Here is a 14,950-nt window from a genome sequence, read left to right as displayed (position 1 = left end):
AAAAAAAAAAACCACAATGAGATATCACCTCACACCTGTCAGAATGGCTATTATCAAAAAGACAACAAAAAACAAGTGTTGGTTATCCATTCTAAATACAGCAGTGTGTATACCTGAAACTGTCACAACATTGTTAATCAACTGTATTCTAATATAAAATAAAAAGTAAAAAAAACAAAAACAAGTGTTGGTGAGGATGTGGAGAAAAGGGAACCCTCATGCACTGTCGATGGGAAGGTAAATTGGTGCAGCCCCTATGGAAAACAGTATGGAGATTCTCAATAAATTAAAAATAGAACTGCCATATGATCCAGCAATTCCACTCCTGGGTATTTATCCAAAGAAAACAAAAACACTAATTAGAAAAGACATATGTACCCCTTCGTTCATTGCAGCATTATTTACAATAGCCAAGATATGGAAGTAACCTAACTGCCATCAATAGATGAATGGATAAAGAAGATGTGAGATATATATATGTATATACGATGGAATATTACTCAGCCGTAAGAATGAAATCTTGCCATCTGCGACAACATGAATGTACCTAGAGGATATTATGCTTAGTGAAATAAGTCAGACAGAGAAAGACAAAAACTGCATGATTTCACTTATAAGGGGAATCTAAAAAACAAAACAAATGAACATAACAAAACAGAAACAGTTATAGATACAGGGAACAAACAGGTGATTGCCAGGGGGAGGGGCATAGAGGGAGGAAAGAAATAGGTGAGGGAGATTAAGAGGTACAAACTTCCAGTTGCAAAATAAAGGAGTTAAGGGTATGAAATGTACAGTGTGGGGAATATAGTCCATAACTATGTAATATCTTTGTATGGTGACATATTGCAACTAGACTTATCATGGTGATCATTTTTAAATGTATAGAAATATTGAATCACTGTTGTGTAACAGGAACTAACATAGTGCTGTAGGTCAATTATACTTCAAAAATAAACAAACTAACAAACTCATAGAAAAAAAGATCAGATTTGTGGTTACCAGAGAGGCAGTCAAAGGTACAAACTTCCAGTTATAAGATTAAGTAAGTACTAGGGATGTAATGTACAACATGATAAATATAATTAACACTGCTGTATGCTATATATAAAAGTTGTTAAGAGACTAAATCCTAAGAGTTTTCATCACACACACAAAATTTTTTTTCTATTTCTTTTTTTTTTTTGCGGTATGCGGGCCTCTCACTGTTGTGGCCTCTCCCGTTGCGGAGCACAGGCTCCGGACGTGCAGGCTCAGCGGCCATGGCTCACGGGCCCAGCCGCTCTGCGGCATGTGGGATCTTCCCGGACCGGGGCATGAACCGTGTCCCCTGCAACGGCAGGCGGACTCTCAACCACTGCGCCACCAGGGAAGCCCTATTTCTTTAATTTTGTATCTATATGAATGATGGATGTTCACTAAACTTATTGTGATAATCATTTCAAGATGTATATAAGTCAAATCACTATGCTGTATACCTTAAACTTTTGCAGTGCTGTTTATCAATTTATCTCAGTAAAACTGAAAGAAAAAAGAGGAATATTATCAAGGATAAAAAAATGTAATTTCATAATGGTAAGGGAGTCAATTATTCAAGAGAACCTAATCCTTAATGTTTATGCCCCTAATATACAAAGCACCAAAATATCTGAAACAAAATCATATATAAGCCAATAAAGGAGATAATATGGAATCATAAAAATACTCAATTGATCCAAAAGAAGCCAGAAAACAAGGAAAAGGGAATGAAGAACAGACGGGACAAATAGAAAACAAATAGCAATAAGATAGATTCAAATCAACCCATATCAATAATCACATTAAATGTAAATAGTCTAAACACCCCAATTAAAATGCAGATTGTCAGACTGGATTAAAAAAGCTAGACTCAACTGTATACTGCCTACAAGAAAAACACTTTAAAAACACACAAAGGCACAAAGAGGTTAAAGCTAAAAGGATTTAAAAAAAATATACCATGCTAACATTAAAAGAAAGCTGGAAGGGGCTTCCCTGGTGGTGCAGTGGTTGAGAGTCCACCTGCCGATGCGGGGGACACGGGTTCGTGCCCCGGTCTGGGAGGATCCCACATGCCGCGGAGCGGCTGGGCCCGTGAGCCATGGCCACTGAACCTGCGCGTCCGAAGCCTGTGCTCCGCAACGGAAGAGGCCACAACAGTGAGAGGCCCGCGTACCGCAAAAAAAAAAAAAAAGAAAGCTGGAGGGACTATATTATTATCAGAAAAAGATTTCAGAACAAAGGATATTGCTAGGGATAAAAATGATCATAATAATAAACTTATTATTATAATAATAAAGGGATCAATTAATCTTACATGTTTATGCCTCTAATAACAGAGCTTCAAAATATACAGAGCAAAACCAGAACTATAATAAGAAAAAGACAAATCCATAATTCTAATTGAAGATTTCAATACCCATCTCTAAGTAACTGATAGAACAAGTAGGCAGAAAATCAGCAAGAATACAGTAGAAATGAATGGCACAATCAATCAAATTAACATGATTGACATTTGTAGAACACTCTATCCAACAACAGCAGAATATACATTCTTCTCAAGTACATACAGTTTGAACATTTGCCAAGACTGACCATATTCTAGGCCATAAGTCTCAAAAAATACAAAAGGATTCAAGTCATATAAAGGATAGTCTCTAACCATAATGAAATTAAATTAGAAATCATAACAGAAAGATATTTGGAAAAATCTCCTAATATTTGGAAACTAAATAACATCATTTTAAATAACTGTGGATCAAAGAAGAAATCAACAGGGAAATTAGAATGTATTTTGAATTGAATGAAAACATAACTATCAAAATTTGTGGGATGTCATTAAAGGAGTACTGAAGGGGAAATTTATAGAACTAAATGTTTATATTAGAAAAGAAAAGAACTCAAATCAATGACCTCAGGTTCCACCTTTAAGAAAAAAAGCCAATTATATCCAAAGCAGAAATAAGGAAATAATAAAGGTCAGATTGGAAATTAATGAGCTAGGGTTTTGGGGGTACTGTTTTTAATTGTGGTAAAATATACATAACATAAAATTTACTATTTTAACCATTTGTAAGAATGAGCTGGTTCTTTGATAAACCTTAGCCAAACTGATCAAGAAAAAGGAGAAAAGACACAAAATATCAATAACAGGAATGAGATAGAGGACATTACTACAGTTTTTACAGACATTAGAAGGATAATAAAGAAATATTATGAATAACTTCATACCAATAAATTTGACAATTTAGACGAAACACACAAACTACCAAAGCTCACTCAAGAGGAAATATATAACCCGAACAACCCTATATCCAGTTAAAAAACTGAATTACAGTTAACCCCTCCTCCCCACCAAAAGCAACAACTAACAAAAACATCCTTCAGGTCCAGATGGCTTAACTTGTGAACTGTACCAAACTTCCTCTTCTTTTTTTTAAAGGATTTTTATTTTTATTTTTAAAAATATTTATTTATTTATATATGGCTGCATCGGGTCTTAGTTGCGGCATGCAGGATCTTTTGTTGCAGCGTGTGGGCTCCGTAGTTGTGGCGCATGGGCTCCAGAGCGTGTGGGCTCTGTAGTTACGGCACATGGGCTCAGTAGTTGCGGTGTGTGGGCTTAGCTGCCCCGTGGTGTGTGGGATCTTAGTTCCCTGACCAGGGATGGAACCCGCAATCCCCTGCATTAGAAGGCGGATTCTTAACCACTGGACCACCAGGGAAGTCCCTGTACCAAACTTTTAAGGAAAAAACAATATTAGTTCTATACAAACTCTTACAGACAATTGAAGAGGGGGCAATAGTTTCTAACGTATTCTAAGAGGCCTTGATACCAAAACCAGACAAAGACACTACAAGAAAACAACAGACCAATATCTCATGAACACAGATGCAAAAATTTTACACGAAATTTTATTTTAGCAAAATCTTAATTTTATGTACTGTTGAATTCAATAATACATAAAAAGGATGATATATCACAACCAGGTGGAACTTATTCAAAGAATGCAAGGCTGGTTCCATATTTGAACATCAAAGTCATTCACCAAATCAACAAACTAGAGACAAAAAGTATTTGACAAAATTTATACACACTCATTGGAAATTCCCTGGTGGTCCAGTGGTTAGAACTCGGCACTTTCACTGCTGGGGGCCTGGGTTTGATCCCTGGTCAGGGAAGTAAGATGCCGCAAATTGTGCAGCGTGGCCAAAAAAAAAAAAAAAATTATATCCACTCAGGATAAAAACTCACAGAAAATTAGCATAGATAAGAACTTCCTTAAGTTGATAAAGGGCCTCTGAAAAACCTATAGCTAATGGCATACTTAATGGTAAAGACTGAATACTGTTCCCCTGAGATCAGGAATAGCAGAAGGGTTTCTACTGTCACTACTCCTATTCAGCATCATCCTGAATGTCCTAGCCAATGCAACAGGGCAAGTAAAATAAATAAAAGACATATAGATTATAAAGGAAGAAATAAAACTATTTATAGATGGCATGATTGTCTATGTAGAGAGTCCCAAAGAACCTACAAAATAGCCACTAAACTAATAAAGTCAGAAGATAAAAGTTAATATACAAAAATCAGTTGTATTTCTATATACCAGCACTGAACAACTAGATAAATAATTTGGTAGTTTTTCTTTTTTTTTTAAACTTTTTATTGTTTTTTTTTTACATCTTTATTGGAGTGTAATTGTTTTACAATGGTGTATTGGTTTCTGCTTTATAACAAAGTGAATCAGTTATACATAAACATATGTTCCCATATCTCTTCCCTCTTGCGTCTCCCTCCCTCCCACCCTCCCTATCCCGCCCTCCAGGCCGTCACAAAGCACTGAGCTTATCTCCCTGTGCTATGTGGCTGCTTCCCACTAGCTATCTACCGTACGTTTAGTACTGTATATATGTCCATGCCTCTCTCTCACTTTGTCACAGCTTACCCTTCCCCCTCCCCTTATCCTCAAGTCCATTCTCTAGTAGGTCTGTGTCTTTATTCCTGTCTTACCCCAAGGTTCTTCAAGACATTTTTTTCCTTAAATTCCATATATATGTGTTAGCATACGGTATTTGTCTTTCTCTTTCTGACTTACTTCACTCTGTATGACAGACTCTAGGTCTATCCACCTCATTACAAATAGCTCAATTTCGTTTCTTTTTATGGCTGAGTAATATTCCACTGTATATATGTGCCACATCTTCTTTATCCATTCATCCGATGATGGACACTTAGGTTGCTTCCATCTCCTGGCTATTATAAATAGAGCTGCAATGAACATTTTGGTACATGACTCTTTTTGAATTATGGTTTTCTCAGGGTATATGCCCAGTAGTGGGATTGCTGGGTCATATGGTAGTTCTATTTGTAGTTTTTTAAGGAACCTCCACACTGTTCTCCATAGTGGCTGTACCAATTCACATCCCCACCAGCAGTGCAAGAGTGTTCCCTTTTCTCCACACCCTCTCCAGCATTTATTGTTTCTAGATTTTTTGATGATGGCCATTCTGACTGGTGTGAGATGATATCTCATTGTAGTTTTCATTTGCATTTCTCTAATGATTAATGATGTTGAGCATTCTTTCATGTGTTTGTTGGCAGTCTGTATATCTTCTTTGTTTTGATATTATTAGATTTTTAAAAATTTTATTTTTGGCTGTGTCAGGTCTTAGTTGTGGCATGTGGGATCTTTTGTTGCAGCTCTCGGGCTCTTTGTTGAGGCACAAGGGCTTCTCTCTAGTTGTGGCGCATGGGCTTCTCCCTAGTTGTGGCACATGGGCTCTGTAGTTTGCAGCACTCAGGCTCTCTAGTTGAGGTGCGCACACTCAGTAGTTGTGGTGTGCAGGCTTAGTTTCCCCGCGGCATGTGGGATCTTAGTTCCCCTACCAGGAATCTAACTTGCGTCCTCTGCATTGGAAGGTGGATTCTTTACCACTAGACCACTAGGGAAGTCCCTTGGCAGTTTCTTATAAAGTTAAACATACACTTACCATATGACCGAGCAATCCCACTCCTAGGTATTTACCCAAGTGAAATGACTACCTTTGTTATACAGAAACCTGTATGTGAATGCCTTTATAGTGGCCTTATTCATGATCACCAAAAACTAGGGAAAAAAAAGACTCCAAGATAACCTTTAACAGGCGAATAGATAAACTGTGGAACATCCATATGATGGAATAATACAGGCAACAACATGGATGAATATCAAATGCCTTATGCTAAGTGAAAGAAGCCATACTGTACGTTTCCAGTTATATGACACTGATGCAATGCAAAGTGAAAACAATAATGACAGAATACAGATCAGTGTTTGTGAAGGGCCAGCATATGGATGTGGGAGAAACTGACTACAAAGTGTTATAGGGGAATATAGAACTACTCTATATTTTTATTGTGGTGGTGGTTATACACCTGTATATGATGTTAAAACTTGCAGAACTACAGTAAAAAGGGTAGATCTTACTGTACATCAGTTATACCTTAATAAAATAAGTTGGAAAAAAATCAATGTCGTTTGCCATACTGAATAAAAACCAACCAACCAACCATAAGATCATAAGATCACCTCAAGAAGATTATCTCAAAAAGATCAGAAACCATAAGATCAGCTCAAGAAGATTCAGAAAAAACTTTTGAAAAAATCCAACAACTATTCATCATAAAAACTTTCAGCAAACTAAGAACAGACAAGAACTTCTTTAACCTGATGAAGAACATATACAAAAAACCTATAGCTAATATCGTACTTAACGGTGAAAGGCTGAATGCTTTCTCTCTAAGATTGGGAACAAAGCAAGGATGCCCTCTTTTCACCTATTCTATTCGATATTTTATTGGAGGTTCTAGCAAGTACAATAAGGCAAGAAAGTTTTTTTTAAAGGCATACAGAGTGGGTAAGGATAAATAAAATTGTCCTTATGCGCAGATGATGTGATCGTCTATGTAGAAAATCCAGTGACAGAAAGCAGATTAATGGATGCCTGGAGATGGGGCGTAGAGGGATAGACTGGGGAGGGGAGGGAGGGATTACAAAGGTGTACGAAGAAAGTTTTGGTCCTGATGGACATTGACTTTATCTTGATTGTGGTGATGATTTAATGGGCGCATATCTGTGTCAAAACTTATTAAACTGTACACTTTAAATATGTATAATTTATTGTAGGTCAAGTATACCTCAATAAAACTTTAAAAATTAACTGAACAGGGGCAGGGATAGAAAGGGTTCACTACTCATGGTCTTTAACAACCGTTCAGAGATAATCATATCTTTAGGAAATAATGCTTTCAGGTAGAACTCCAGATTTTGTAGTGTTTACTTCTAAACGAAAAGAAAGCTACTTCCCATTTTTTCCTATCCCCAATGTACATAAGACAAATGGCAGTTCAAGTTGTCCATACCTTCACTCGAGCTGTAGTGCCTTCCATTCCACGGCTCTGAGTCTCCTTCCGCTTTTCTGCGACCTCTCGTTGTTTTTGGAGAGCATCCTTGAGACGCTTGTTGGCAGCTGCTGCCTAAATAAAAATGGCTCATAGTAACGTTGAATTGAAGGGTAGAAAGAAGAACATTCTTCATTAATTATGTATCTGATGATTCATACAGCTAATCATCTGAGAAATACAAATTAGAACCCAGTGAGATGCTTTTACTTAAACCCTGGAGTGGCTACGATGAAAAATAAAACGACTGACAATCCCCAGGTTAATGAGGATATGGAGCAACTGAAACTCTTATCCATGGCTGGTGTGAGTAAACTTTGGTACAAACACCATGGAAAATCATTTGTCATTATTAACTAAACTTGAACATACACAATCCCTGTGATTCATCATTTCCCCCCTAGGTATACTCACCAGAAATGCTCACGTACCTGTGCCAAAAGATACTGAAAGGCAAGTTCAGAGCAAACCACCCCTACGTGCAACAGCATTGGTGTTTATTACAATTCTACTACCAAATCAAAGAAACAAGATGCACTTCATTCTCTGTAATTCCCTTCAAAACCAGGAAAAATAATTTGTAGTGTCAGAAGTCAGGACAGTCGTTACCTCTGAGGAAGAGGGAAGGACTCGTCATTTGGAGAGAGAACAGGTGGGGGTGGGGATGAAGTTCTAAGGTTCTAGTAGTGACTTGTTTGTCTTAGGTTGATGGTTGTACAGGTTTTTTCGCTTTGGAATAACTCATGGAGATGTACATAATATTTGTGCCCTTTTTAGGTATATATATTCTACTTCAATAAAAGAATTTATATTAACATAATAAAACAGAAAGAACATTCTAATTTCTAGCATATTAGTCAAGAAAAATAAAAAATTCTATGGGTTTGAATTCTTATAGGAACTACATTTATAAGTCTCCATGTACATAACACTGGTGAACAGCTACTCCGTTAGAGCCTAGGGGAGGCACACAATTTCAAGGAAGCACTGCAGATTGAAAGCGTCTGGAAATGTCATATATCAGAATTACTCTTTTTGTTTTGTTTTGTTTGGAAAGAAGCAAGCCCAATTAGAAAAAATCCTTATTTGAATAGTGCCATTTTCATCAGGTTTTTATCTGCTGACAGCTCATGACAAACAGGGATCAAGACTTAGGAACTGCTGGTCAAGACTGTTATCCCTGGTTTCTCAGGACACTGGCTCATTTAAGGGATACTCCTCTGCCATCATCCAAGCCTGAAAGTGATAATACACTTGACCTAGCAGATTGGATTTTCTTACCTCTTCAGTTTTACGTCTGAGCACACTAGACTGTTTCTGGAAGCATCTTTCAAGTTTGAGCAGTTCATATTGCCTCTTACGGTCCTGAGAAGAAAAGAGTCAGACTTTTTATTGCTATTCAGCTAGCTAAAATAAAACCTTATAATGTAACTGAAGAGTCTTTCAATGGTATAGTCTTTATGGAAATCAGCATGGAGGTTCCTTAAAAAATTAAAAATAGAAAGACCATATGATCTGACAATCTCACTACTGGGTATATATATATCCAAAGGAAATGAAATCAGTATCTTGAAGAGATATCTGCATTCCCATACTCGCTGCAGCATTATTCACAATAACCAAATATGGAAACAACCTAAGTTGACAACCTAAGTTGACCTAAGCTGTTGACAAATGAATGGATAAAGAAAATGTGGTACGTGTATACAGTTGACGCTTGAACAACGTGGGGTTAGGGGTGCCAACCCCCATGCAGTCGAAAATTCATGTGTAACTTTACAGTTGGCCCTCCATATCTGTGGTTCTGCATCCATGGATTTAACCAACTGTGGATAGTATAGTAGTGTAGTATTTACTATTGAAAAAAATACATGTATAAGTTGACCCGCGCAGTTCAAACCCACGTTGTTCAAGGGTCAACTGTATATACAATGGAATATCATTCAGTCACATACAAGGAAATCCTGCTATTTGTAACAACATGGATGAACCTGGAGGTCACTGTGGTAAGTGAAATAAACCAGACTGAGAAAGACAAATACTATATGATCTCACTTATATGTGAAATCTAAAAAAGTCAAACTCATATAACCAGACAGTAGAATGATAGCTACCAGGTACTGGGGAGGGGATGGGGGCAGTGAGGAAAATGGGGAAAGGTTGGTCAAAGGGTACAAAATTTTAGTTATAAAATGAGTAAGTTCTGGGGATCTATGTATAGCATAGTAACTATAGTTAATACTACTATACTGTATACTTGAAATTTGTTAGGAGAGTAGATCTTAAGTGTTCTCCCTACACTGAAAAGAAGGGGTAACTATGTGAGGTGATGGTTGTGTTGCAATCAGGAAATGTGATATCTCCAAATGTATTGTTCTCTTTCAAGATTGTTATGACTATTCTGGGTCACCTGCATCTCCATATGACTTTTAGGATCAGCATGTGAATTTCTACCAATAAGCTAGAGGAAATTTGGTTGGGATTGTGTTGAATCTGTAGATCAATCTGAGGGGGTATTCCAACTTAAGAATATTAAGTCTTCCCATCCATGAGCATGGATTATTGTTCCATGTATTTAGATCTTTTTTAAAAAAATTAATTAATTTATTTTTTGGCTGTGTTGGGTCTTCATTGCTGCGTGCAGGCTTTCTCTAGTTGCGACGAGTGGGGGCTACTCTTCATTGTGGTGCGTGGGCTTCTCATTGTGGAGGCTTCTCTTGATGTGGAGCACAGGCTCTAGGCACGCGGGCTTCAGTAGTTGTGGTGCATGGGCTCAGTAGTTGTGGCTTGCAGGCTCTAGAGCACAGGCTCAGTAGTTGTGGCGCACGGGCTTAGTTGCTCCGCAGCATGTGGGCTCTTCCCAGACCAGGGCTCAAACCCGTGTCCCCTGCATTGGCAGGTGGCTTCTTAACCACTGCACCAGCAGGGAAGCCCTATTTAGATCTTTAATTAATTCAATGATGTAGTTTTTAGTGTATAAGTCTTACACTTGTTAAGCTTATTCCTAAGTATTTTATTCTTATTGAGGTTATTATAAAAGGAACTTGCTTAATTTCATTTTCAAATTGTTAGTGAATAGAAATACAACCAAATTTTGTGCATTGAACTTATGTCCTGCAACCCTGCTGAACACATGTATTAGTTCTAATAGTTTTCAGTTGATTCTCTAGGATTTTCCACATACAAGATCATGTCATCTCTAATAGAGATAGTTTTGCTTTTTCCTTTCCAATGTGGATGCCTTTCATATATTTTACTTGCCTAAGTGTTCTGGCTAGAACCTCCAGGACAATGTTGAATAGAAGTGGCGAGAGTGGATACCCTTGTCTTGTTCCTGATCTTATGAGAATTCAGCTGTTAATTTTATTGGGATTTCTTTGTATGTGATGAGTAATTTTATCTTGCTGTTTTTAAGTTTTTTGTCTTTGTCTTTCAACCGTTGGACATGATGTGTCTTGGGTGTTGATCTCTTTGCATTTATCCTACTTGTAGTTGATTGAGCTTCTTAGATGTGTAGATTAATGTTTTTCATCAAATTTAGAAAGTTTTCAGTCATTAGATCTTTGAATATTTCGACTGCTGTTTCATTTATTGTTCTCATGGAGCTACCAGTCTCCTCTTAATTGCTCACCACCAAAATTTCCATTGTTTTTGACAGCACCTTTAGGTTTTAACTTCCCCAGACTCTGTCCCCAAATAAAGTCAGTCCCCTTAGGGAGAGCTGCATTCCTATGGCCTGCCCCTCCCCCTGGGCAGAATCCTCTGCACCACTGCTTAGGACCTGGGGATGGGGACAGAAGCCCACTTCTCTGAGTGACATCTCTGTTCTATGAGTAGGATGCTGGCCAGTGGCAGCATACCCTATTTTTCTTGGCTGGTCTCCTGACATGGAACCTACATCCTACGATTAGATGGGTTATGGTAGTCAGACCCCAGTAGTCCTGGTCTTCTGCAGCAGGGATACAGCTTCCACCCTCTGCATGGAGGCTAGGTGGAAGAAGGGATCCCCAGATCTCTTGGCTGCTCTTGCCTGAAACAAAGCTTCAGCAACATGGAGCTGAGGGGGATGAAGGGAGAGAGTTGGTCGTGGCTCATATGCCACAGACTATTGTTGTTCTTACTCAGATTTAGTAGATTTCCTTGAATAATTGGTTCCTTGCTGTATGCCCTTAGGACAATACATTTCACCAGTTGTGCTTCTTTTGCTGGGAAGAGAGTCCACAAAGCTCCTCATGCCACCATTCCTCATGTCACCATTCCTGAAGTACTTCTCTCATTTCCTGACCCAACATATCACATTCTGGCCAATTCTAAAAATTACCCCAAATTAATGTCCTTTCCAGTGTTCTTTCCAAGAACATTGTTACTACTCGAATTCAGGCCCTTATTATCTTTCTGGATGATGCAATACCTGCTTAACTTGTGTTCTGGCCTCCAGTTTCTCAATAGTTCAGTTTGTTCTACACCTGACTCCCAGATGTATCTTTGGAAAGCAGTACTTTGCTGATAGCACTTTGTTTCTCAAAAACCTTAAAAATCTTTACACTGCTAACAAAATACAGTTCAAACTTCCTAGATCTTTAACAATCCAGATTCAACTTGTCTTTCCAATGGAATCTTCTCCTACTATCTTTCATCCCACCTGGATCATTCGCTATTCCTACAAAGTTGTCATCTCTGTGTCTTTGTTCCTGCTCTTCCATTTATCTGGAATGCCTGCATTTATCTCTATCAAAATCCTCCCTATTGTTCAAGGTCTTTTCAGTCCAACTGGAAGTGTGCTTCCCTTTCTTAATTACATTGGTATTTTAGACTATTTGTAAAGCACAAGTCTCTTTATTTCTTGTATTGAAGAAAATCATGCTTATGTCTCATTTTCCCCTTTAGACAAGATAGTCTTCAAGAGCAAAACACATATACTACTCATCTTTCTATTTTCCATGGTATCTAGTGGATAGTATCTTGCACGTAGTAGACGTTTAATAAATAGTTGTTAAATTCAAGAATGTATCATATATTTAGAGAAACCAGCTGTTTGAAGAGAAGCTTTAATGTTAGTCAGCCCAGAAAAGGGTTCATTAGGTAGGACTTTGAGAAATTGTAGTTACTTACCCGTTCTTTTAATTGGATTACTTCTTTGTCTTTTTGTTGCTTCCACTGTCTGAACCTCTCAGCATCCTCTTTCATCTGACGCATTAACTGTACCCGCTGGTTTTTCATCACCTGTAGAAACAAAAACCAGCACGAATAGTAGTCATCTGCACTTATTCTGGGCTGATGTACAGATGGATAGACTAACCATTAAGAAGAGAGAAAAAAATCCAGAGCTGAGCTGAGAAGCCTGCCAACAGATTTTCTGATTACGTTTGCAATACCACTTGCTATTCTTGCATAGACTATACAAATGAACGCTCTGAAGAAATAATAGAAAAAATGTACCTACAAGCTAAATCCAGCCCTAAATTCACTGCATATAAATGAAATTTCAAGGAAGTATCTACTAAGTCTCAAGGACAAATCTACCTAGCAACCACTGTATTCGAATAGTTTCAGTACAATGACCTGTAACCACCACTTTGTACATGTCAGAAGTTGAACATTCAATGACTGAAAATTTTCTCTTATGTGTCTGTTGTTTTGCAACCACTTTGCAAAATTATTCCACATGATCATGGAAAGTGGTCAGAATGTCACCACTAAATATTAAGGTATCCTCGCCCTTTGGTTTCAGAGAATCTAACATTAAAACTCTGAATGTCAAAGCAGAGTTTTGTTATTCAGATTCTAGATGGCTAGCACAATGTCCTACAAAAGGGACATTTGTAGAGATTCAAACACTTGAAATGATGGGCCCTGCCTGCTACTTTCTCACCTGCAAACACCTCTGTAGTATAATTCTAAATAAAACGCCTATGTTTGTAAGTTTCTATAGGGTAAATGCAAGGATGAGAGTTTATTACCCGTATTTCCTGGTTCAGTTTGGAGACGGTATGCTCTGTGGATTCTTTCAGCTTCAGAAGTTTAGACTGCTCATTCAGTTTCTTCTTCAGATCAGCTATTTGACCCTCTAGCTCCTGGAGACGTTTCCGGCGGCGCTCACTCAACCTAAACACAGATGTTGTAGGAATGAGGACTAGCAGCAGCAAAGTCTGACTCCAAAAGACATAATATTAGACTCCCAGGTTCACAACCTTGATATATATAAAATAGGCGGCCAGTCACATAGCCATCTTTAAATAATGAATCCCACCCAAACAACCAAAACCATCTCAACACTGGGAGCTAAAGAGTAAAGGAAATTTTTTGCGTAAGTAACAATGTAGCTGCCTCAATACACTACTCTCTCACCACTCTGCATTAAAAGGATGGTTCTTTGAAGGCATTTCACTTCACTTGAGCGTAAAGAATAATTCCGATGATTGTTACACAAGTCTGAGATAGAAAGTAAACATTCAACATAACTTTTAAGAACATGAAAGTTAGATACTATAGAGAGATATAACAGAATCACTAAGTAAAAAGAAGGTAGAATAGCCAATAAAGGCAAAGGTCTAAGGGAGTGTAGGATATTCTGGTAATTTGTCTTGGTTTTATTCTTAACCGGCTAAGGGATGGCTAGATTGATTTTTCATTTGCTAGCCTGAATATTAATTCTATTCACAAACTAATTTACCATCAGCACAGGGACAAAGAAACTCTTGCTGTCTGGTAGGTCTGATAACCTTTCAAAATACAGCTCAAATGCTAACTTCTTATAAAGCTTTCCTTGATCACGCCAGCCTGAACTGATATCTCCTGCCTCTGAACTCTTAAAGCCATTACTGCCTAAGAAATTTATTTGGCTGCTAATCATATGCTGTGTTATGGCATTCTTTTACTGTCACCATGAGATGTTATTTAAAATCTCAGTTCCTTAGCTTTTCTTTTGTTTTAGGTCTCCTCTCCATAATTAGGTTTAAATCCTGTAGGGGCAGGAAATGGCTCTTTCACTTCTCTGTTTCGTCTATGGCTTTTCATACACAGTTTGGGACTTGAAATAATAGTATTGACTTTTTTCTTACTTGGCATGGTTGACATCCTTCTTTGCTGTCTGAAGTTCAAGAACCAATTCTTCTTTTTCCTTTTGCAGATTGATGACTTCCAATTCTAGGTTTTTTATGTTATCCTAGAAATGTTATAGGTCGAGAGAAAGAAAACATTAAAAGGCAAAGCAAGAAAATCACTTCAACATCTCATGTCTTAAGGAACTAGGCATTCAACTTTACCACTTCGATTGCACACTAAAAGCATTTGTACTTGATTTGATGGAGAATGAAATTATATAGTGGGAAAAGTATGAACTTGGAATCCAAAGGCCTGGGTTTAAACCTTGAGTCCAGCACATCCTATCTAAACAACTTAAGGAAAGCCATTTCATCTCTTTTAGTCTTAGTTTCTATGCAAACAAGAGTTACTGTGGCAGGCCTGAGACTGATATCCTAAAAACAG

The 14,950-nt window shown here is 37.8% G+C and overlaps 1 protein-coding gene across 1 annotated transcript in view; it reads right to left on the bottom strand.

The window, feature by feature from the left end:
- The window catches only part of KIF4A (kinesin family member 4A), a gene marked incomplete at its 3' end in the record, with an annotated part of 126,465 nt that overhangs the window by 26,476 nt on the left and 85,039 nt on the right, over positions 1–14,950 (bottom strand). The window contains exons 15-19 of the mRNA XM_082864820.1: positions 14,524–14,627; positions 13,423–13,567; positions 12,575–12,685; positions 8,744–8,827; positions 7,424–7,537 (exon numbers count right to left, since the gene is read on the bottom strand). Coding sequence (XP_082720946.1) covers positions 7,424–7,537; positions 8,744–8,827; positions 12,575–12,685; positions 13,423–13,567; positions 14,524–14,627 — 558 coding nt within the window. The remainder of the gene's footprint in view (positions 1–7,423; positions 7,538–8,743; positions 8,828–12,574; positions 12,686–13,422; positions 13,568–14,523; positions 14,628–14,950) is intronic.

This window comes from Leucopleurus acutus, assembly GCF_964270905.1.
Source record: "Leucopleurus acutus genome assembly, chromosome: X".
Taxonomy (NCBI): Eukaryota; Metazoa; Chordata; class Mammalia; order Artiodactyla; family Delphinidae; genus Leucopleurus; species Leucopleurus acutus.
The sequence above is the reverse complement of the archived record's forward strand: the minus strand, read 5'-3'. Positions and strand labels throughout refer to the sequence as shown.